General features: G+C 42.5%; 1 protein-coding gene across 12 annotated transcripts in view; it reads left to right on the top strand.

The window, feature by feature from the left end:
* The window catches only part of nlgn1 (neuroligin 1), a 342,392-nt gene that overhangs the window by 137,543 nt on the left and 178,695 nt on the right, over window positions 1–26,154 (top strand). For 8 of the 12 annotated variants that reach the window (XM_088312255.1, XM_088312253.1, XM_088312249.1 and 5 more), the window contains one exon: window positions 12,798–12,950. The exons of the other annotated variants lie outside the window; for them this stretch is intronic. In XM_088312255.1, the coding sequence (XP_088168381.1) occupies window positions 12,798–12,950 (153 nt within the window). The remainder of the gene's footprint in view (window positions 1–12,797; window positions 12,951–26,154) is intronic. 12 annotated transcript variants of the gene reach the window in all.

Genomic DNA, 26,154 nt, shown 5'->3' with positions numbered 1-26,154 from the left:
GTTTTTCCTCTTGTGTCTGAAATGTTTACATGTTCCTGCTGGTGCTTCCCCCCCCCGGGGCCAGCACGGGCGTCTCCACACTCCCCTGCTGTTCTCCTTGCACCCTCTCTCTCATTATTCACAGCCTGTTCGATCAATTGTATGGTCGCTGGTGTCATCTGTGAATCGTTATCTTTTGCATCTCAAACCATTCTGCTCCCCCCCCATTAATGGCGCCGTCGGATCGGGCGGCGGCTCAAACACATACTGTTGCGAGTCTGGCAACTGTGGATGAATGCCTCTCAGACATTCCGTCTTTTCTTCCGCTTTTTCAATCACTTCATCCTCTTTCTCTGACTTCCTCCCCCTACTTGGGAACGAGCATCTAACTTCAAAGAGCTGTTAACTCTTTGTTAGAGCACACTCATGATTTTACGATTACACCTATACTCATTGCCTTCTGTAAAATCTTTCTCACTCTTATTTTTTTCCTTTAATTTTCCAAATTCACTGTAGCCTTACCAAAGCCACTCAAACAATCAAGGTATCAAATCACAAACTACAAAGTCAGGAACCACCTATGCTCTTGCAAAGTTTTCTCATGCTCTCAAAAGCTTCATTCAATTATGATTTCTTAACACCAATCTTTTTTCTTTGTGTCATTTCCATCTGTGCATTTCATTCCAGTTACTAATTACAGTTACCTTAATAGAAAGACCATCAACTAAAGTATGAAACATAAAATATTTATTTCTTCAATTCCTCCTTACAGCAGACCCTAATTCTTATCCTTTTCATTTGTTCAAGTCACACCTTCTTCAATACTGCCTGTTTAATCATCCTCCTTTCAATGGAACATTAATTGTTCCTTTCTCTTTTCTTATTGAACTTCCAATCTCTACACTGACACAATTTCTTCTCTTTTCTCTAGCTTTCTTTCTTTCTCTTTTCTTATTTCATCCCTACTTCATGTTTTTCTTCTCTTTTTTTATGTTTCATTTTTATGAATTTATCCTTAATCTCCGTGCCACACCCGAGACCACTATCACACTTACTCTCCTTCGCCATCTTGAAATCCACTCGTGTGTGTCCCAACCACTTCTTACGCAGAACAATTTTAGCCTTCACATTCACACAGCTTCCACACAGACACGTAAATCCCAGATTTTAAACCGTGTCCCGATACGTAAATCCCAGATTTTATACCGTATCTTAACCACGAATAGTTCCAAACTATTCTAGTAGGTAAATCCCAGATTTTACACTACTATCGTCCACACTTTTACACTTATTTATTTATACATTTTAACGCCGTTCCACTCCGCCTTCCTCTTATAATTTAGCGTTGCCAATATGCAGAATTTGAAAAGGATCTGCTTACCTTATGTCACTGTGGGCCCAAGAGGAAGGCCGGTCAGAAGTGTGGCTCCTTTATCCTTTAATCTTTATCAGGTCGTCACCTGGTGTGGACGTGGGCCCCAGGCCCGAGTCCCAGACTCTTGTGGTTTTTCCTGAAGCCCCAGGCTTCCTTTGAGCCCCAGGCTCTTGAAGCCCCAGGCTTCTATTCTTTTCTTAGAGTCCCAGACTCTCTTTGAAGTCCCAGACTTCTATTACCTCTCATGCATCCCGTCGGCGTCACCATAAATTGTTGGAATTTATCTTTATATCAATGTTAGAATTTAACTTTAACCCAATGTAAACTCAAATTAGTAATCTGACTCCAATTTGCGACCTTCCCCAACACTCACTCATCCAACAATATGCGCGCTCGTTCTGCAATAGAAAGGTATCAGGAAGCCGGCATTTTCACACACGAAGTGGATTTATTCCCAATACAGATTTCCTACATGGCACCTGGATCTCGAATCCCTCTCAATACAAGTCTACACCTCTCTTGCCACCAGCGAATGTGTTCTACCCCCGAGTTGCCCAGTACTGATTCATACTATACAACATGCAAAATGGCACAGACAAAGGCATCCTGGCATGATTCTATTGGCTATGTGTATTGCAGTTAACTTTAGCTCGCTCTCATTGGTCTTTCTCCTCCCGCCGAATCCTGTGGCGACTCCTCCTGCTTGTGCTATCCCCCGATGGCCTCTCCTTCGTCCACTGGTCCCGGAGTCATCTCGTCTCGCTCATCACCATCTGCTTCCAAAACATTCCATTCATGCACAAACCCCCGCAACCAGCCTCGCGCCACCAGTCACACTCTCAGCATTTTACAATATCACATTTTCATACATTGGATGCACCAACATCTAATGAACTATGTTAAGCTCAAACTCTTATATTCCTTTAATAGTCAAAAGTATGAAATCCTTTAAGTGTAACTGAAGTTTAGACCATGCTAATGACCAGACATTCAGGAGAGGAATGCAGGAAGATTAGATCACAGCTGCACCACAGGAGGTGTGAACGAGACCCCTCTGAAACAATGGACTTCCATGCCAGGATCACAAAAGTGGCTCCGAGCAGTCCAACCTTTGTTCAGTTTTAAATTGACTGCCATTTACATTATCCTTTAAGGTGAAGACATGAAAAATTGAAGCAAGCAAGGCGTGAATATTTGGCATAGATGGAAGTTGGAATGGTGAAAATCGGTTGAAAAATGGGGAAGCAGTAGCGTGTCGAAGAAGTGCAATTGGGAATGGACGAATGGATGATTTTTTGAAGGGTGAATGAGGTGAAGGTGTGAAAGGGGATACTGGAATGTGAAATGAATGACCTGAATGGGTTAAATTTTAATTTTGAAGCATTTAATAGTGAAATGTTGAATATCCCATTGGAAATGAATGGGGTTTTTGGGGGTGAATAAAGTGAAATGGTCAATAATGGGAAATAGGTGAAAAATGGAAGCACGCTTCGCGTGAATTTTTGGAAAAGAACGAAGTTGGAACAGTGAAAATCGGACGAAAATTGTGGAAGTGTTGCGCGCCGAAAAAAGGCGAGGAATAAAATAGAAACTATAATAAAGTCGAAAAGTGTAGAATAACATCAGCCTTCACACAAAAAGATAGTGTGGTAATTGTATATATTTCTACAAATTACAGATTGTGCATTCAGTTATAAAATTATTACAGTGCACGAAGAACATTTGTGAAGCACCCGATTTGAAATTCCCGAGCAAAGAGACCATATAATGGAATTATCAAATCACCACACCCAGTGGCTTAATCTCCAGGCTGTTTGTATAATTGACAAATATTTGCAAGTCTTGCAACGGATGAAATTGCAGAACTGACTCAAAAGATAACAACCTTCATAATTTCCTGGCCACGGGAATTGATGAAAGCCACTGACATCAATACAAGAAAGCTCCTTACAATGTACAAAAGTTTGCACTTCAAGTCCATCATCCTGAGGTAGTACACAAACTGGAAAGAGTGTGGGCCGTGGACCAGTGAGCTTCCAAGGCACTATCCAACAGGCCTCCAAGAATACATCTGGATCAGGGGTGGGAAAACATTTTGATTGGCGGGCCACAATGGGTTCTAAAATCTGACAGAGGGGCCGGACTAGGAGCAGATGGATGGAGTGTTTAAACATTTAATTTTATATGAACGTAAACAAGGCAGCACGGTGGACGACTGGTTGGCACGATGGCCTCTCAGTGAGAGACAGCATCGGCCGTGGGTTCGATCCCGGCTCCGGCCATCCTGTGTGGAGTTTGCATGTTCTCCTCGTGCTTGCGTGGGTTTCCTCCGGGTACTCCGGTTTCCTCCCACATTCCAAAAACATGCATTGTAGGCCGATTGTACACTCTAAGTTGCCCCTAGGTATGAGTGTGAGCGTGGATGGCTGTTCGTCTCTGTGTGCCCTGTAATTGGCTGGCAACCAGTTCAGGGTGTCCCCCGCCTACTGCCCAAAGATAGTTGGGATAGGTTCCAGCACCCCCGCAACCCTAGTGAGGAGAAGCGGTACAGAAGATGGATGAATGTAAACAAAAGCATTACAACGAAATGTATGTCTTTGACACACCACAGTATTTAGAAAATAAAACATTAACAAGGTTCATTCATTTAATTTTTTTCAAGTTCGGCGGGCTGGATTAAAACGTTTAACGTGCTGCATGTGGCCCCCGGGCCGTAGTTTTCCCACGACTGATCTAGATGATGATCCACAGGGCTGACCTGCATAGTGAATAGTGTGATAGATATCGCCGGTTTGACACTAAAAAGTTTGGCCCTCTATCTGACCATAGTTTTCGTGGATGCCCCCACGGGTACTCTCTGGTGGCAAATCACTCATCACTTGTCGGCACATCTCAGCTCTTTGCTTCCTGCAGGTGACAAATTGGTTGAGAACTATCTTCACTGTCTTTTGTCCCAGTATTAGCCAGGCTTTTCTCCTGGACCGTAGGAGGGTGGCGGCCACACCTTCATGACTCTTTTCATGTGCCTCTCTGGCCAAGAGGGTTAAAAGCCATGATTGGCTAGGGATTAGTGGTACAGCCACTTTGTCCACTTCCCAGCTTTGTGTCCTCCCTCCAGAGAGTAAGAGTCCAGTCTCTTCTTCCTGTTGAACCACCAGTCGGTCCGGAGTTATCTATCTATCTATCATTAATAAACCTATAATCAACTAAATGTACTCAATGCGTGTTCGTTTTTATATTCAAGAGAGAAAATGTCAAATAAAGACAACAACTGATCCAAGTTATGTTCCGATCGTTTCTTAAATTCTCTGGAGTTCAGGAATTAGCACAAGTCAGATATCTGGACGGCTTTTTCTAATCCTCACGAGGAACTGTACTCGAGCGAGTACAGTTGGAAAAATCGGGCTTTCTATCAGCCCAACCTCACATTTTATATGATTTCTCTAGCCAGGTTGCGATGAGAAGGGAAATATAGGTTGAAATAGGTCGTCCTCACTCCCTCCCACAGCACGGGTCCACGTCCAAGGGAATGTCATCTCATGGTGGATTATTTCCCAGGGCTTGCATTCCCAGCCTGGTATTCTCCTGCAATCTTGTCTGTGCACTTGTGTGTGTGAGATCCAATCTCAAATTTTCAGTTCTTTCACAATATATTTTTGCAATGGCGTCCTTGTGACCCCTCCAGTGCCCAATTTGGTATGTCTGCATCTCAATGTGGAAAATGTGCTTCAATGTATTTGTTGAGTCGATGAAGTGCTGTTTTGTTTCTCATCAGTTTGTGATGTGCAGACTGAATATGTTTGCCATGAATGTGGGTGTAGGTCATGAAAATACTATGTGTGTGCATTGCAAGTTTGAGGTCTACGACTGAAAGTTCTACAGAATCCACACATTTAAACAAAGTAATATAAATTTAGAATATCAGAATAATATAATAATCAGTAAACACCATCAGTACAATCCCTGTCAATACTGTGCACGGTACTGTGGTACTAGTTTCATTTAATTAAATGCCTCTTGTTTAATCAATGTTTAACATATACAGTAAATATAACCTGCTAAATTTGATGATGGACATTCTGTCCCATAAATGCTAAAGCTAATACTATTAACATAATACAATCCTTCAATATATATCCATCCATCCATCATCTGTACCGTTTCTCCTCACTAGGGTCGCGGGGGGTGCTGGAGCCTATCCCAGCTATCTTTGGGCAGTAGGCGGGGAACACCCTGAACTGGTTGCCAGCCAATTGCAGGGCACACAGAGACGAATAACCATCCGCGCTCACACTCATACCTAGGGGCAATTTAGAGTGTTCAATCGGCCTGCCATGCATGTTTTTTGGAATGTGGGAGTAAACCGGAGTACCCGGAGGAAACCCACGCAGGCACGGGGAGAACATGCAAACTCCACACAGGATGGCCGGAGCTGGGATTGAACCCACGCCCGATGCTGTCTCTCACTGTGAGGCCATCGTGCTAACCAGTCGTCCACCGTGCCGCCATTCAATATATATATATATATATATATATATATATCACAGTCAATTAGTTCTTATCTTATTTTATTGTTTTGTTTCTAAGTGTCTTAGTTTTTTTTCTTTTCTTTTTTTTAAATTCTGTTTGTTTCCGCGCTGGGGGGTGTGGCTGGCCTTCTCATGAGGGTCGTCCTCCTGAAGGCTTTTTAGGGATACCAGGGGCCTCTGCACCATGTGTAGGGTCTACTCTGGTCAATCTGGACTAGGGATCACTGTGATGGTGGCGGCCCCTGTGGCTGTGGCCTGGCATTCCTCTCAGTGTGGATGACATCCCCTTCGGTACTCTTTACTCATATGATTTATCTGTGCATTTTCAAGTATTTTTTAATAACTTAACAATTTACCAGGTGCTTGTGGATTATGTCTTTGTGTGTGTGGAGGGAGGGGGTGTATTTATTGTTATTGTTATTTTAGAAGTTTTTATTTCACAGCACTTTCATTAGCATTTTTATGTAAAAAAAGCAATGGCTAAATAAAAATTGATTGACTAATTAAAACGGCTGTAAAGTAGTCATAAAGTAAAAAGTCAGGCTTGGGCTTCAAGTCGATGGCTGCTATGGCTCCATTATTTGCACTATTTGCAGCCACTAAAGGATATGCAGTGCATACGACTTCACTAGGACAAAATGGTACATATGTGACATTAGAAATACTGAGGGGACTTTAAAAAAATTATTGTAATGACTCACATACACATTCTAAACTATCTTACAATTCACTATTTACACTTGGAAAGACATTTTTTTCATCACAACACAGGCATAAGAATTCCTCCGCCGCAGCCAGTTTCTCGCTGTTTTGGCCAAATGCGCAATGAATTGTGGGTAATATGCTTCAGCACATGGGTCATGAATGTGGGCTTAGCCAAAGTGTGGAACAAGAGTGCAAAAGAGGCAGTGGGACAGAGCTTTTTGCATCCTCGACGGAAATGGAGGGGCACATGGATCCAAGTGTGAGTATTGCAGATGGGCCTATTTAACGAGAAGTACTGCACACTACAAACGTAGCCTCAGTTCACCAAAAGATAGACACCATCGACACTGGTGTCACCGGCATGTTGCTAACAGTTAATTGTGGAGAGAGAAAAAATGCGGAGACATCTTTTGATTCAAGGGTGATTGTTTTGATGAAACTGGGAAACAACAGGCAACATGCAATGTTTGAAAGGCCAAGTTTTGTTTCATCTGTCTGAGTTATGTAAGATAGCTTTGTGAAACTAAGATAGCCAAGTTAGCTCAACGGTTTAGCTCACCAATCGCTGGTCACATACTTCATGGAGGTCCTGCATTTCATTGAGAAGCCAATAAAGCGATAGACACCACAAACACTGTAATCTTGAAACAATATATTTCATGGTTATTTATTTATAGACATCAATGCATAACGTCTAACGTCTTCTGGGTGTGATCCTATCCACTATATTTGATGTGGCGGCACCTTACTCCACTTCAAAAAGTTACTACCACAATGTGTACAAAAATGATGCCTTTTGTTCCCCCATTTACACATGCTAATTAGATTTGGGGAACAATTTGGCATCTGGAACTACCTATGTAGTTTTTAAATCTCATTATACACATTTACGCCCTCATTCGCCTCATGAAAAAAACAAACCATTTAAAATTCCTTTTCCAGCATTCGATTAGTCAGTGTGGATAAGGAATAAAAATGCAAACATCAATGGTATCTTGTTCCTGAAAAACGGTTTGGTGCAAACAACATTGGAATTTGATTTTGTAAAAAAAAACAAAAGAAAAAAAAATGGGTTCAACAAAACAATGACATTCCCTGCATGCAGCCATTTCTGGCATTTTGGACAGCTTCCAGCCACCCAGCCCTTAGTTTGCGTTTATCTTTCCCACACCATTTCGAGTGGCACAAATTGTTTTCGCATCTGCTTTCTCCAGCAGAGGGTGGTGGTTGTGAGTTGAATTCTGAACCTCAACAATGCTCTTTTGATGTTTAGTGACCTTTGTATTTTAGATCAGATTAGATTGTAGAGGCAACATCACGTGTGTGGCCTGCTGCACACGAGATTGTTCATTTCTGACTTGTTTATCGGTCTGTTATACTATTAAATCATTTAGATATCACTCGTACCATCAGGTTTCTTTTTCTTTTTAGAAGAAAGGTGGAGGGAGGAGAGACATGAACAGCGCAATGGCTGACATTGTTGTCAGCTCGCAAGCCTCCAATGCAAATTGAAATAAAACTCAACATCCATAGAACATAACCAATTATCACCAAAATTTATATATAAGTGTAAGCATGTGACAACCTTCCTTGTAAATATTACAACAAAATAAATAAGGCGCTTCCCAGGTGCAACGGTACCTCTCTGACAAGAAAAGTGAACCACTAGTGGAGTTAAATATAAAAACAATGCTGAATTTGTTGATGTGCATCACGTAGTTGTGCTCACCTTTGTCGGGCCAGATTTCTGTCAATACTAGGGTACATGCACTCGATATTCGCGTTGAAACTTATACTGTATCATAGTATTAACTTTGGCGAGGATAATTGTTGAAGGTGGAGTCTGTTCGTAGGTTTCCCTCCTCGGTCTTAGGAACAGCAACGCAGTACTAAATACATTTAGAAACAAAGTCATACAATGCATGGACGCCACTGTCATTAACCGAAATTACGGACAATTAATTTTCTTTCACGATGTGCAAGGAAGAAGTCTTGAAAATGCAATGAAGCATGGACTGGTTAATACTAAAAAGTGTTTAATTCCCAAAAGAAAACAAAATAAGGCAAAAAGGTACTTAGATATAAGAAATTATCAATGTGCAAAACAATAAGGATCAAAGTAACAAATACTAGAAAACGAAGAGTTGGACTTGACAAACAAGCAACATGACTTGAGTTGAACTAACTTGACTTGACTAAAGAGACAGGTTACAGGACATAAGACCCAAGACACTGAACCGACACAGACTGAAAGGAACCTGGGAACTAAATACGAACAAATTGACGAGTCAACAAGGAAGACCTGGATAAGTCACAAAGGGTTGGCGGGAGCTGATTAGTCAACATAAGGGATTTGGTAAAAGAACACAGGTGGACACAATAAGCATGGCAAGATAGTTACACAAAAGGAAACAACATTACACTACCCTGTGTTCCAAATTATTATGCAAAGTTCATTTTATTCAAATTTTCACAACTAATTGATGCAAATGTCAGTCACTATAATTTTCAAGTCATCAGCCATTAGTTTATTTCAGATTTCATTGAACAAATCTCAAAATGATAATATTTTTTCCAATAAATAGATAAATAAATAAATCATTCAAGTGTTCCAAATTAATAAGCACCACAGCATTTCAAGATATTTTACTGGCTGTAAAGAACTCAAATTGGTCAAATGTAGAATTTGTAGCATTAAGACCTTATGAAAATATTAATAAATAAAAATAAAAATATTTTTGATTGAAATAACTTGAATAAACAGGCCTTGTTGCATTTCAATATAGGACACCTTACTTGATATCACCTTAATAAGCCTTGCATCCATTAAACTTGTGAGCTCTTAAGACATTTTCAGGTTTAATTGTTTTTCAAAGTTTTAGAATAGTGTCTCAGAGCTGCAGATTGGGTATGAACTGTCTCCCACCATCATAGATCTTTTGCTTGATGATGCTCCAGAGGTTCTGAATAGGGTTGAGGTCAGGAGAAGATAGTTCTTAGATCCGTTTCTATTCTCTTAAGCCCACAGCAGCCAGTGCCTCAGCGGTGTTCTTGGCAACATGGCACTGAATATAATGACAATAAAGGGCATTCTGATTCTGAGATTGAGCATTATAATGCATGAAGATGATTTTTTTTGTCGGAATCTCGGTTCTTCTTTTTGTATCATGGTTGAAAGTGGTCAGTCAGAAAGTATACATAATTTGCAGAGGTCATTTTCACACCATCAGGGACCGTAAAGGGACCTACCCGCTCACTCCCCATGATAACCGCCCATAACATGACAACACATCCCTCGCTGTCATTGTGGCCATTTATCAACCGTCCGCTGCTCAAGCCATCTAGGCCATCAATGGTTGCACATCACTCATCTGTAAACCAAAGTGTTAGAAAATTTGTCTTCATGTATGAGCCCACTGCAGCTGTTTTTGCTTTAGAGGTGGCTGAATATCAGCTTTAAGAACACTTCCAAATTTCCTGGATCTTGAGGTTCAGCTTCAAATACCTCTTTGCTGCTTTGCAATAGCCTTTTAGCAGCTTCTCTCGCCTGATCTGATGAAGTTGTCTGGCAGAAACCTTTCTTTTTGCCTTTATCTGCACGAACCCACTTGTGCTCTGAATTAGAAACGGATATTGTGAAACTTTATGATCATGCCTAGTTTTTTGGGAAAATCCCAAGTTTTCATACGCTGAGCAAGGTAGTGTACTATCTTACTCTTTTCAGTAGCAGAAAGATCATTTTTCTTCCCCATATTGCTTGAAATCTGTGGCCTGTTCCATTATTGAAATGTGGAACATTCCTTTTAAGCAGTTTTCCTTTAATTGGGCACACCTGAGAGACTATTTATCATAGCATTCTCAGATTTATGTCAATGATCTACAGAGCCTTGACACCCATGAGTTCAATGGAACAAAATACAATTAAATACCATAAAACTTCCTTTCTCTAGCGCATTTCACAACATCTGTAGCTGTAACGAAGTGCTTTCCATATGGTTTCATATAAATTTGCGGGAAATTAGATCCCAAATTAAAACACATAAACACATATACAATAGATACAAGAAGAACAGCAGAACAGTGACAGTCTCATAATGAGTCGTGAGTCGTGAGTGCAGCTGCGTTGGAGTCAGCTTTGGGGACTGCAGCTGCGAGGAGCTGGCTCGGGGGCCTGAGCATTATCAACCTCCCGCCTTAGTGGTTCGGGAAAACAGACATGAGGGACAGAGACTACAGGTGCTGGTGAATGTGGACCACAAAACATGGGTTGAGGTGCAGAAGCAGGCAGTGAACTAAGGGTCTCAGAGAAACCTGACTTGGGTAGTGAAATCTAGGTGGTATTATGAGGCCACACCAAGCAGTTCCCCGATAGATTGTCAACCGGCTGCCCAAGTAAAGCTCAGACGAGAGTCGATGGGTGGACTCTAAAGGAATCAACAGAAAATGCGACAAAAACTGACTAGGGGAAGAAACATGATTTGGAAAATCAAAATTAGTGTCAAAAGAATTTACAGGGCTGTGAAACTCTAAATCACCTTCAAAATCAGATTCAACAAAAACTTGGGGCGCTAATATGGTTGGGTACTGTTAGATAGAGACAAAGATGATGTCATGATCCGTTCTGTCATGCCATGCTCTTTGTTTTTGTTTTCTCAGCTGACGTGGGGCGTTTCCTCCAGCACTCGTTCCTGGTTCATGTCGTCATGGCTGGAGAGACGCGCCCGCCAGCCACGCACCTGACTCTCGTCAACCCAATGATTAAGACACTACATAAGCCTCCTACGCTGACTACTCAGCGTCGGAATATTCTCCTGCATCGCTCACGTTCATGATCCCAAGTGTTGAATTGTCTAGACTCCTCGCCCTGCACTTTGCAGTTGACGTTTTTGTGTTTCCCCGTTTTCAGCTAAGGCTCTGCTCGTTTTGGTTTCTCTTGCCCTTCCGCGGTAAGCAATTTATGTTCGCTGTATTCCTTGCCTTTTGCAAGCGCCTTTTGTTCCGTTCGTCAGTTTCCCTTTCCTGGTGTGAGTTTGTCCACCAGCGGTTTTCGTTTGGTCGTTGTCGGTGTTACATTGGATAATTGATTGACTTGTGTTTTCTCCATTTGTAGTAATAATAAATACCTTTGTTAAATTATATCTTGCTGTGTCTGCGCTTTAAGAGTCCAGCTAATACTTCCCAGTGGTCGCTGGGAAGATCCTAACAGATGAGACAAAAAGGGAGGGATAGGCGTGGAGGAAAACTCTAAACGCCCATGAAAGATTTGGATTTGGTCAGCAGGCTGAGAGGGGTAGCAGCTAGATCTGCGACATCGCAAACATCACCTTGTGCCACCCCCTCGGTCCAATTGTGTTCGATTCATTCTGCTACGATGTGCAAGGAGAAGGGCTCAAAAATGTAAGGAAGCGGGGAGTGTTTTAAAGTTAAAAGTGTTTAATTCCCAAAAGAAAACAAGGTACTCTGCAAAGCATCTACTCAGATAAACAAAAATATCAAAATGCAAAACAACAAGGTATAAAGTACAAAAAAACACTAGAAAAAGGGGACTTGGACTTGACAAACAAAAGCAACTTGACTTGACTTGACTAGACGAAGGAGACAGGACAGAGGACATGCGACAGTAGACAATGAACCGACAAGGACTGAAAGGAACGGGAACTAAATATAAACAAATTCACAAGACAACAAGGCACAACTGGACAAGACACAAAGGATTGGAGGGAGATGATTGGTAAGCACAAGGTATTGGGCATGCGAACACAGGTGGTCACAATAGCCATGACAAGGCAGAGTCACAAAAAGCACACAAGGAAAAAATGTGAAATTAAATTTTTGAAAAACCTAAAACAACAAAATTAGACCATGACATTTTCTTTCTAAGGTTAAAGTTTGAATTCTCTATAGCCTTTGCATTGAGGTGCATGTTCATTTTGGATACATTTTTCAGTTTGTTTGTTTTTTGTGTCTATTTTACTCATGATTATATGGGTGTTTACAAAAAAAATGAAGATGGGGAGCCCATGAAAACAGTTCCTGTAAATGTAGCATTAATATATTGAAGCTTCATAGACACATTTTTGTCAATACATTTGTAAAAATGGCAGCCAAGGCCCTCCGAAGTAATATTGTTTCTTTGGCTCCCATAATCAATTTTAAATCTGAAGTCCTCTATTCCAAAATTTATATTTCTTTTTCTGCTCTATCTTTAGACATAAGGGAGAGTGGAAGTCCCAAACCAGTAATGGTTTTCATCCATGGTGGATCCTACATGGAAGGAACTGGTAACCTGTTTGATGGCAGTGTCCTGGCCAGCTATGGGAATGTGATTGTCGTAACAGTCAATTACCGGTTGGGCGTTCTAGGTAAGAATACAACCATATTGCTAACTGCCATTAATTGCCACTGCCACTACTACCATATTCATGGTATATCTTATGCCCCACACTCAATTGAACTTATCATACATAAAAGTGCCATGACTCATAATTTGTATACATATTGTAGAAAGGAAATATTCAATTCTCGTAATTGGAAGAACTGATTTATCACAACCGCTTTACTCAGCTGTGAACCGTATGTGTCAAGTGAGTCCAGAATTCTCCAGACAGTCTCTGATTCTATAAACGTGGACTCCGATTAGAATTGAGAAAAAGTTTTATCAACACAAAAATGCGAAAGACTGACAAAGTACAACAAATTAATGAGACAAACCGAAAACGCTTGCAAAACGCAAGTATACATCTAAACAAAAATTGCATGACACAGAAGGACAAGGAAATCAACGCATATGATAAAAATCTATATTTAACACTAGAAACAATTCATACCACTTCCATGATCAAGGCACAAATGTGGAGAAGAATACTAAGTAGAAACATAAACATGATCAAGCAAATAATCTGACGTTAGGTGTTGGTTTTGCAGTCCTTAGTCTGGTAATCATGAGAGCTGTGCCCTCTACTCCCGGTAACATGGTGGTTGACAGATGTGCCACTTCTTCCAATCCAGATGAGACTGAAAGTTTGAGAGTTGGAGATCACTTTAGCCACATAATCTGCGAAAAGCAGCGACACAGTAGGATTTTTTTTTGTGATTTAATGGCCGCCCCATTAGATGAATAAAAATGTTTTTTTTCTGATTAATTCATATTCCAAAAATGCAATATTAATCAAAATGTCATGTTTAGACTAGTGGGGGCGCATAAAACACATTATTGTAAATAACAATACAATGCAATACAGTTTTATTAATATAGCGCATTTCACAACAGCTGGAGCTGTAACAAAGCGCTTTCCATATGATGTAATAATTTAATTAATGAATAAAGTAAATATAAATGAGTAGGAAACACAAACTCAAACACAAAAAGACATATACAATAGATACTAGAAGAACAGCAGAACAGCAACAGTCTCATGTTGAGTCAAAAGCTATAGAATAAAAATGTGTCTTCAAAGGAGTTTTAAAAGTGGACAGAGGGGGCTTGCCTAACATTCAATCGGAAATTGGCACTCTCTATGCCCGCCAAACATGAATACATTGGTCCCTCTGGAGTTTTGACGTTATTTACTTTTGCTGAGGCAAAAATGCCACCCTGTATGGCATACGCCCAAAACAAACGAGGCGCGTTGTAATGCGACGCCTATTATATAGACTGAGCAACTCGCTCGACCATTGGGCATGTTAGCACACCCTGCTGGCCAAAGTCTGATACATCTATGCTTCGAATTGACTGTGACAAATGCATTATGTGAATGTTTTTTTGGTGATGGTGCAGGAGAAAGCTGGACAAAAGGGCAGCTGTCCACAATGTTGCTGTCTGTCTTATCATTCATGTTATTGCAAGCAAGAAACATCACAGGTTTAGACAACAGACTCCAAAAAAATTAAAAAATATATAAAAACACACTGCCCAAAGCACACCACTCACATCTCTCTAAACAGTAATATGATTGGCTGAGGCTGAATGGCATTGCCGTAATCTATTTGTGTTATTTTTATTTCTTTTGGGGATATAACTGGCATGAGAGATGCATGTTTTGTGTTACTTTAAATTTCTGTGTTTCATTGTTTGCTTGTATACTGAGATATTTTTGGTTTGGTTTTGAAACCGTGACCCGAAGGAGTGTGGTGACCAGTGAAATCCCTCCCCTGACGTTGTCGATTAGATTTGTTGCCATGACATCTCTCATCGGCCTGAGGTGCTGCTACTGGCAGCGATCCCTTATTTCCATGCGCGAGCTAGGATGCGCGAGCTAGCATGCGCGAGCTAGCATGCGCGAGCTAGCATGCACAAGCAAGCGTGCGCCTCATAGTGCGACGCGCCCAGTATAAGTATTAACACCTCAACTGGTGCTGCGTCCTTTGATACAGCGCAACTTTTGGCCGTAAAAATACGGTACATTTCATACATAAGAATGGAATTTAAAATTTTCACTAAGGTACATTTTCTGCTATTTACGCTAACTTGTCAATCATGCTACTGAGATAACACTCTGAATGGTAGATGTAAACAGTGAAATTGCTCATTGAGAGATTTTCATGTCTCCATACAGGAATCCCATCTTAAAACGCACTAAAAACAATGTTTTCAGTGAAAAAATAACAGAAGTTGTAGAAGCAACCGGAGATGGCTGCCCTCTGGCTTCAGCCACTTGGTGTCTATTGATATTCCATTCATTCAAGCAACATCAGTTCCCTGCCCCCAGTACAGAGTAGAGAGTGGTTGCCACATTTGCGGAACAATGTTGAAGAATGGTGAAAAAAACTGGTCTGACAATTTGTCTTGACCTTTGGTCATGGAAATTAGAAAATGCGAATTGTTGAGCTGTTCACACCTGAGTTGGGATATTAGTCAAAAGTATATCCAGCCATTTGGCTGCCCTTCAGTCTTAAAAGGTAGAATACCAAATAGCTGCCCTTTAGGGGTTCTAGTGTTCAAGACCTGAGGAGGGATGCCGTCATATGGTGAGCTGAATGTGTGGGGCGAGAGGTGGACCCAGATTCAGAAATAAAGAGTGGGTTGGCGGTGAAAACAAAATGTTTATTTTGGAATTCCGGCGTAACGCAGGTGGAGTGGAGTCCCAACAGGGCGAGGCGGGTCACGGGTGCTGGGCTTGAGTAATGAGGCAGGAAGGCAGGCAGTGAAGACAAAGTATCTGTGATCAAGAAGTTAGTCTAAGGCACTGTCCGCAGGTTTGAGCAGAGACACATGGAAAACCAGATGAACCTTTATTGTGGGTGGTAGCCAGAGTTTGACAGACCCCAGGTTAACGAGAGCCTTCATCTCGAATGGTCCCGTGACTTGCAGGCCAGGTGCAGGTCCCACGTCGAGAACCACATCTTCTGTCCCTCCTGATAGACCAGGGTGTTGTAGAAGATCCAGAACCATACTATTGCGAGAGGCACTATGTATAAATTTGATGGGCCTGCTGCATTTGGAGCTGCACAGAAGTAATCTCCTCCAACCCTTCCAGCGACAGGAACTGCAGCAGTTGGTACCCATAAGGCGACATAAAGGGATATTACCCTGTAGCAGATGAAACAAGGGTGTTGTGTGCGTACTCCACCTAAGGCAGATGGGAGGCCCAAGATGTGGATTGATGGAGACACAAGCACCGCAGAGCTGTTTCTAGGTCCTGGTTCATCCTCTCTGTCAGCCATTTGACTGAGGACGATATCATGATAATAATCTTGCCGTGGCGCCCAGCAGAAACATTTTCAAATCTGTGACACAAATTGCAGATCCCATTGAGACGGAAGATATCGTGACTGAGCAGATTGGCGGTTTATAGTGCGGCTGGGAGCTTGGGCAAAGCAACAAAGTGAACTGGCCTGGAGAGCGATCCCTCCTCCGCAGGATTATGGATATGCGACAGGGCAGCGGGTTTCACATTCTTGGAGCCTTTGCGATAGGTCAGGGTAAAGTTTTACCCGGTAAGCATCCGAACCCAACGGGCTTAACGAGAGTTTACTTTGCAGTGTGGCGACAGGTGAGATCTTTGTGATCTGTATACAGGGTGAATGGTTCATGGTTCCTTGGAGCCTTTAAGCCAGTGACTCCACACCTGCATTGCTTGAACTATGACCAAAAGTTCTCTGTTTCCCATATCGTTGTTTGCCTCGGCCGGACTGACTCGTGGAGAGAAGAAGGTGCAGGGGTGGAGTTTCTGGTCAACTGGAGAACACTGGGACAATACAGCCCCACACCCTTGAATCTGAAGCATCCGCATCTACGACAAACGGAATATCAGGATTAGGGTCGAGAACCCTAGCGGGTTTGACAAAGCTTTTTTGAAGTCATGGAATGCTGTCTCAGCGCAAGACCAACTAAGTACAATGCTTGCAAAAGGCAAGAATGAATATAAATGAAACTTGCTCGTCACAGAAAAACAAGGAAATCCAAGTGGAAACAACTCGTTAACCCCGGAAAGCATAATATTATTCAAATGATCAAGGCAAAAAATGTGGAGAAAGACATGAAGCATCTAGAAAATTCTAATACTTGGCAACAAATTTGTGAGCAAGGCGAATAATCCAACATAGGGTGTTTGCTTCGCAGTCCTTAAATAGTCTGGTAATCATGATGCGTATCAGGTGAGCTTCTGGTGAGAACGCCCTCCACTCCCGGTGACAGGATGAGTGACAGGTGTGCCGTTGGAGGGAACACCTTCCAATCCAGCTAGGACTGAGAACAAAAAATAAGCCAAAAACGTGACTGTGTGAGAGTTGGAGATCACTGTTAGTGAATCTTAAAAAAGCAATTATAGCCACAAGATCTGGAATATGCAGAAAAACAATTGGATTTTTTTGTGACTTAATGGCCGCCCCATGAGATGGATATAAATGTTTCATCTGATTAATTCATATTCCACAAATGCAATATTAATCAGGTCGCCGTTTTTATACTAAAAATAAATTAATTAAATAAGGTACTCAGTGTTTGGATGGCAAAGAGGTGGGCGTGTCAGTAGCATGCAAGGTTTTCAAGTATTAGGATGGGATGTGGAGGCCTGCCACCCCACAAAAAAACAAAAAACGCATTAAACATGTTATCGGAAAGAACATTCTTGACTTGACATTCCCTTTAGCCACTACTACGTACCAATTAGCAACAACATGTATAGTGGATTTATATCTTTCAAAAATAAGAAGATGCATTTAGACGCATTCCCAATTGAACAAATGGAGATCCAGCATGTTAATTAACGTAAACAAAACAAAACAAAAAAAATATTTGTCACACATTAACTATAAAGAAACAATCTGTTGCGATGGTCTACAATAGTTTGTCTCTGTCTTTGTGATCTGGTCAAACGCTTTACCGCTGGCTTCCCCGTCTCACAGTTGTCCCTCACGTGCAGTAATTACCTCATTTAAAAGTCCAAAACCACACTTTCATTTCTGGGCTCAAGAGGGAATTTTTTAATTTAAATGCGCTGCTCAGGAAGGCAATCGACACAAGCTATTGTTAACCACTTTGCAGATAAGTAATTCATCCATCCATCCATTATCTGTCCAGCTTCTCCTCGCTTGTCAGGATCGCCGTACGGCGAGGAGGAGGTGGAGTCGTGATCGTCGTACGGCGAGGAGGAGGTAGGACCCAAAATGCGAGGAAGCAGGGACATGGGTAGCGAAAGGGGAATTTATTAAAGGAATCAAAACAAGGAAAAACAACGTGGCCGTGAGCAAGATAACAAAGGGTAACCAAAACGAAACTAGCAGGATCGGAGGGTGAGGAACAAAAGACAGGGACAAATACTGGGGAACGTAACGGGAACGAGAACGAGAGCATGAACATGAACAAGGGACGAGAACAAAACGCGGTCGTGAAAGTCCGTGAGGAGCGGCAATGACCCGACACGGAGTAGTCGGTATGGGGAGCTGAAATAGTCCGGTCATTAGGAGAGCGGATGGGGATCAGGTGTGTGACGGTTAACGGGGAACAGGTGCGTGGCTGGTGAGGACGAGTGCTGAGGGGGAACGCCCCCACTCAGCTGACAAAACAATAACACAAAAACATGAAAACGTAAAAATAACAACATAAACCCTGCCATGCCCGACACGGATCATGACAGTACAAGTACATCGAACCCACAACCGCCGAATTTTTAATGCTCATATCAAATGATTGATAATTGTTAATCATGAACACATGGTTCATACGGAATTCGATATAATGTATTTATTTTCATTGCTTGGGTTAAAAAAAAAAATCATGTTGGCCGACTGGTTAGCACGATGGCCTCACAGTGCAGAGGTCATGGGATAGATTCCGGCACCGGCCTTCCTGTGTGTAATTTGCATGTTCTCCCTGTGCCTGCATGGGTTTCTCTGAGTACTCTGGTTTCCTCCCACATTTCAAAAACATGCATGTCGGGTTGATTGGATACTCTAAATTTCCCTTGGGTATGAGTGTGAGCGTGAATGGTTGTCCGTCTATGTGTGCCTTGTAATTGGCTGGCAATCAGTTCTTGGTGTACCCCGCCTACTGATGATGGATGGATGGAAGAAAATTGGTCCCTGTAAATAGAGTAAATTTCAGAGTAATATTCAGCATAAAATTTACTTAGAGTCAAATTTTACAGTCAAATTCTCCAGTAGAATTATCCATTTACTGAAACAAAATACAGTCTTTTTAAGAGTAAAATGTAGTCTAGAAAATTTACTATGCAGGTCTCTCGAGAAGAGAGATGTGTTGGAGCCCAGGCTGTGTTTTGAGGGGAGTTTGTCTTGTCAAAACCACTGGACCTCACACACGCACTTAGACTTTCTCTATCATAGGGGTTAATTTCAACATCCCTGGAGCTAGCCACTGTAGCTGGGAACGGCCAAGGTCCCCCGCTTCCACCTTTGTCTAGCTACAGCTCATACTGCACCATCCCACTCCAAGCTCCATGGTTGTAGGCATGAAAAGATGGCACTTGCCTCGGCTCCATGCCTGGCTCCCTCCAGAAGGCGCCCCCGATGACCGGCTTGGGAAAATCAACTCAATATAGATTATTCAAAGGGTCATTTTGAGCCCTGCTTTGTGCAGTCCTTCAATTAGGACCTGTTTCCCCATGGGTGACCCTACCATTATGTCTGTGACAACGTACAGTAGCCCATATCATAATTGGGACATGCAACCCTGGTTTCGATTTCATTTAATCTGAGGACGACAACGCCAGACAAGGACATCTTCCTGGGATGAGAGTAAACAATCAAATGAAAAGCAGTATAGTCCAAGTTCAGTGAAGATAATTGCATGACTTACACCTAAAAACATGAATACAAAAAACAATCTCAGATAAATGTAAGTAGAGATGGGTATCCATTAGGGCTGAACAATACTGGAAAATATTTGCAATTTTTTTTTAATTATGGTTGTGATATGATTTGAGTTTTTTTTCCCCAAGGTTCTTGCTGTATGCATTTCTCAACAATTAATCTATAGTACAACAAACAATGTCAGATCTGTTATGCATTGTAGAATACTGAGGTAAAGGCAAATGACCCATTGATTAATATGTAAGACTTTTTATCTACTGCAATTACAGATAAACTCTTACGAAATATTTTGAGGTGAAGTTTGGTTAGCGTTCACCACAACAACATAATTCTTTCACACAGGTGCAATGTAAAAACATAAGTATATACAATATTAAATGAACAGCGCACGCTGCAAGGACCCAATTGTGTGTACTGACTGACTGGGAGGCATTTCCTGCCAACACATTGCTTATACAGAGGAAAAGCAGACTTTAGTGACGACAGCATGCAGACCAAAAGAGTGAAGGGTGGGCGTGAAAGATGACAGAAAGACTGACGCCCATTAGGTGCCGTTATGCAGAGCTGAAATGCGCATTTTACAGAACATTGCACTGCCTAGTAACGACCCCCAAAAATGGCACCTCAGAAGAAACACGCCTACGAAGCAGTTTAAACTGCAAGCTATCAGTTACATGGAGGAATCAATCATCCGCGAGAGAATTTGAGATTAACGAATCCATGGTTCGCAAGTGGAGGAAGCTGGGAGACGAGCTTCGCCTGGTCAGAAAAAGCTGAATTTCCGCGAAAACTAGGAGAGGTGGCCGGAGTTGGAAAACCAACTGGAGCAATGCATTAATGATCAAAGAACAACCGGCAAAAGCGTCTGTACAGTCACTATTCAACGAAGGGCAATAACCCTTGAAAAAAAAACACTTTCAAAGGAGGTCTGTTTTGGTGCATTCGTTTTATTATGAAATGGCACGTCTATCCATCCAGGAAAAGACGTCCGTGGCAAAGCAATTTCCGACAGATTACAAAGATAAGCTTCGTCTTGTATTGCAGTAAAAAGATTGTCGACAAACACCAGCTCAACCACATCGCCTACATGGGCGAGGAGCTGCTCACTTCCGACGTCCTGGTCGAAAATCCTCTTTTGCTGTTGTGCTTGGTTACCATGGTAATGGACAGAAACTGTGATATCTTGAGATATCAATGAAGATATGCACGCACAACGGCTCTCTTTATGTCGGCTCTTTTTAATGCAGCACTTAACATCATACAACAGGTCTGACTGACGGTTGTTGTTACTCTGAGTTCACAGACCTTCCTAACTCTGACATATAAACCACTAGCACCCTCTATTGGCAACAATCCGTAACTCCGCCTAACCACTATATAACATCCCTCCCTTCTTAAATCTGAAACATACTATAAACAGTTAAACTCAAAATATACGTACGTGTAAGCATGTTTAGCCTTGTAATTACGAACAAAAGACTACTCAGCCCAAAACTCTGCCACTCCCATGTAAACTACATAACAGTCACACCTCTTTTCTTTTTTTTTTTTCTTTGGCACATATTTTACATCACAAAATCTGTCAGATAGGCAGGAGGTCTCTTGTTTCGTTGAGATCGTCGCAACTCATGTGTTGGTGCACTGCTGGCCTCACTGCACTCTTCCTCTAGCAGCACCGGAGGCCCAACCTCGTTCTCCACTTGTGATGAAGTCGCCTCCTCTCTCCGTGCACAAATTATTGGCGCTGGCAACACACAGTCCTCCTCCTTTGTCGAGTCCTGTAGCCGAACAGACGCATCTCCGGTTCTGTCGAACAGTTGATCCACATGTCGCCGAATTATCTTCCCGTTTCCCAGCAGCACTGTATACGACACCGGTCCCGTGGACTCCTTTATGAGTCCCGGTATCCATTTTGGGCCTGCTCCATAATTCTTGGTATAGACAGTGTCTCCAGCAACAAAACTGCGTTCCTTGGCGTGTCTGTCATGATAAGCTTTTTGACTTGCCTGTTTTGCTGCCACTCTCTGCTTCATATCTGGGTGTATGAGATCAAGTGTACACCTCAACTTCCTTCCCATCATCATCTCAGCAGGCGACAGTCCCGTTGTTGACTGTGGAGTGATGCGGTAACTAAACAAAACTCTGTTCAGTTTTGTCTCCAGATTTTCCCCGGCACTTTTTTTCATAAGTCCTTTAAAGGTTTGTACCGCTCTTTCCGCCAACCCGTTAGATGAGGGATGGAACGGCGCAGAAGTGACGTGTGTGATTCCATTTCGTGCCATAAATTCCTTGGTTTGCTCACTCACAAAACACTGGGCATTATCAGACACAATCATTTCTGGAATACCATGTGTACTGAAACTGTTTCTCAAACTGTTTACTGTTGCTGATGACGTTGCTGAGTTGACTGGATAAACGTCAAGCCACTTGGAATGCGCATCCACAATAACTAAAAACATCTTTCCCATGAATGGACCCGCATAATCAATGTGAAGTCTCCTCCATGGCTTCTCAGGCCACTCCCAGGGATGGAGCGGGGCACAGGCAGGTGCCTTTCTGTGTTCTTGGCATGTGGTGCATGATTTTACCATATTTTCCACATCATTGTCCATTTGCAGCCACCACATATATCCTCTTGCCAGTCCTTTCATACGGCTCATTCCGGGATGTGACTGATGTAACTGTTCCATCATGGAAGCTCTTCCCCTCTCTGGTATCACAATGCGGGCTCCCCACATCACACATCCGCCTTGCACACTCAACCCAAGTTGTCTTTGTTTATAGGGTAAAAAGTCCTTATCTAGATTGTTGGGCCACCCTCTCAAAATGTACTCACGTACTCTGGAAAGAATGGGGTCTTTTGTTGTCCATTTCTGCAGTTGGTGTGATGTCATCAGTGGAAGCTGTTCTTGCTCCAGCATTAACACCACTTCCTCAGATGATGGATCTTTGGGTGTCTCCGGCAATGGCAGACGACTGAGCGCATCTGCATTACCATGATCTTTACCGGCTCTGTATGTGATAACATACTCGTAAGCTCTCAACAAAACAGCCCATCTCATGATCCTTTGTGAAGCCATCTGTGGTACTGCTTTCATCTCATGGAATAAACCTATGAGAGGTTTGTGGTCTGTATAAATCACAAATTTTCTGCCTTATAGATACTTGTGGAAATACTTTACTCCAAAAATCACTGCGAGTCCCTCTTTATCAAGCTGGGAGTAGTTCTTTTCTGCCGCTGACAGTGTTCTTGAAGCAAAGCCTATGGGTTTCTCATCTCCATCACTCATTCGGTGAGCTAGTACCGCTCCCACTCCATATGGTGATGCATCACAAGACAATAGCAGTTCTTTTTTTTCATCGTAGTGTACTAACACACGGCTAGACTGCAAACATACCTTTGATTGCTTGAAAGCCTTTTCTTGCTGTGGGCCCCAAGACCACAATTCATCCTTCCTTAATAGTTTGTGCAGGGGTGCCTGCAACGTAGACAAGTTTGGAAGGAACTTATTGTAGAAGTTCAACAGTCCGAAGTACGCCTTGAGCTCTGTCACAGAAGTGGGTGGGGGTGCCTCCTGTATGGCCTTTACCTTTGCTGGTAGCGGATGCAGCCCTGTCTTGTCCACTCTGTGTCCCAAAAAGGTCACCTCGTTTTCCATAAACTGGCACTTGCTCCGTTTCAAACGCAGTCCTGCACTTCTCAGTCGCTTCAGAACTTGATCCAATGTGTGCAGGTGATCGTTGTCATCTTTTCCTGTCAGAATAATGTCATCCAAATATACGGCAACTTTTTCGATTCCTTGCAGGACCCCTTTATGGTACGCTGAAAAATGGCTGGACTAGAATTTACGCCAAAAGGTAATCTGGTGTATGTAAACAGTCCCTTGTGAGTGTTAACTGTTACATATCTTCTTGATTCTTCATCCAGCACAATCTGTTGGTATGCGTGGCTCATGTCTAACTTAGAGTACTTCTCTCCTCCCGTTAGACAAGCTATCATGTCTTCCATTCTGGGGATGGGGTACTGTTCAATGGCTGAGCATTTGTTTACTGCCATCTTATAGTCTCCACAAATTCTCGCTCGTGAGTCTGGTTTGAGAACTGGTACAATGGGTGCTGCCCATTCAGAAAACTTCACTGGTTCAATGATTTTCTCCTGTAAAAGCCTCTCTAACTCCTGTTCTACTTTTCTTTTCATGGCAAAAGGAACGGATCTTGGCTTGTAAAAACAGGGTGTGGCATTTCTAGGTACATGGATTTTAGCTGTGAAGCCCTTCAGCATCCCTAGCTCATCTTTAAATACTTCTTCATGTTTCGACAGTATTTCTTGGAGAGGAGTTTCGCTGTCCTCTACTCTGTGGACCTCCTCCAGCCAGTCTAACTTGAAGGCTTTGATCCACCAACGTCCAACTAGACTCGCCCCAGTACCTCTAACCACGACCACCTCTAACATCTTGATGGTACCTTCATGTTCAACTTTCACTTTCGCTGCACCTATCACCGGCACTTTATGGCCACCATATGTCCTGAGCTTTATCGAGCACTTGGCTAGCTTTGGCCTCTGATTGTCAAACAGCTTGTAAAAAGTCCTACTTGACATTATGGTGTATCCACATCCAGTGTCCACTTCAAAAATTACTTTTTTGTTATTTACTGTTAGCTCTTTTTTAATTGGGTCTTCTCGAGGGATCACTATCACTTCAATATCATTTATGTTGTACATAGTCCTGTTATCCTCCTTAAAGTGATACATAGTGAAAATTTCTTCCTTCTCACCATCTCCCTCCTCTTCCTGTATGAAATTAGCTGCTTTACTTTTCTTCGGTCGCCCCCATTTTTCACGCGAACCTGTTGCTTTCCCCACTGACTTACTTCTGCATGCTCTTTTTATATGGCCCACCTTACCACAGTTGTGGCACTTCTCACTGGCAAATCTGCAATCTATTGTTGTCTCCACCACACTGATAACACCGTGTGTCCCTCTGGGGTTCCGAGCGGGCCTCCTCGACCTTATTGACTAACTCCAAAGGGCGACTCCATTTGCTATGTTCCTTCATGCCATGCAAATCCACAACGTCCCTGTCTGCAGCCTCCGTAGCCTGTGCATACTTGAGTGCCTTGTCAAAAGTCAATGCATCCTCTGACAACAACCTCCGCTGTATCCTGTCGTTGTTTATTCCACAGACTAAGCGGTCCCTCAGCATCGAGGTCAGCGATTCCCCATAATTACAGTCCAGCGCGAGCCTCCTCAGCTCCGCAACATAGTCACCCACACTTTCATCCATTTTTCTATTCCTGGAATTAAACTTCCACCTCTGCATTATTTCACTCGGCTTGGGGTGAAAATGATTCGTCAACAGTCTCACCAGTTCCTCGTAAATCCGTTCTCCAGGTTTAGCCGGACTGAGTAGGTTCCTCATCAGTGTGTAGGCCTGGGAGCCCACACTACTCAGCAACACAGCCCGTTTCTTGTTAGCATCAACAATGTCGTTCGCTACAAAGAAATGGTCCAGAATCTCACAGTACTCCTCCCATGACTGTGAGTTGCCATCAAAAGCAGCCACTGTAGTAGCCATCGTCTTGTTCACAGGACGTATTCCGGACACTCGTCGAGGCAAAAAAAACTAACCGCTTACGATGCTAACACGCACCGCTGCCGTCGTCCCTTCACTTCAGAGACACGATTTCTCCGCCCTCATCTCAGGCATGTATCCACGACTTTCATCCTCGTCGCCATATGTGATATCTTGAGATATCAATGAAGATATGCACGCACAACGGCTCTCTTTATGTCGGCTCTTTTTAATGCAGCACTTAACATCATACAACAGGTCTGACTGACGGTTGTTGTTACTCTGAGTTCACAGACCTTCCTAACTCTGACATATAAACCACTAGCACCCTCTATTGGCAACAATCCGTAACTCCGCCTAACCACTATATAACAGAAACTGTCACCTATGGTGATTTATTTAGAGAAAGCCACAGACATTGTAATGAAAGGGAGAGGGTGACTTGCTTCTCTACTTTGCCGATATTCAACTCACATTACCACACCACTCACGACATCTCGCTAACCAGCCATCTGATTGGCTGAGACAACAATATTAAATATAATAGATTAAACTTTACACAACAGACACTGTCCAAAGAAACTTTCGAGCCGACGTCGTCATTAAGGCCAGTCAAAAGGGCTGGATGGACGAGGAGAAAATGAGTAGCTGAGTGAGGCTTACGTAAAATACCCGGATGTTTTTTTTTCCACTCGTCAACCTCTCTGTTGAGCTGCGATTCCAT

This window comes from Idiotropiscis lumnitzeri, chromosome 13, assembly GCF_059441095.1.
Source record: "Idiotropiscis lumnitzeri isolate Australia: NSW breed Sydney's pygmy pipehorse chromosome 13, RoL_Ilum_1.0, whole genome shotgun sequence".
Taxonomy (NCBI): Eukaryota; Metazoa; Chordata; class Actinopteri; order Syngnathiformes; family Syngnathidae; genus Idiotropiscis; species Idiotropiscis lumnitzeri.
Note: the sequence above shows the minus strand (reverse complement) of the source record. Positions and strands in the feature narration are given on the sequence as shown.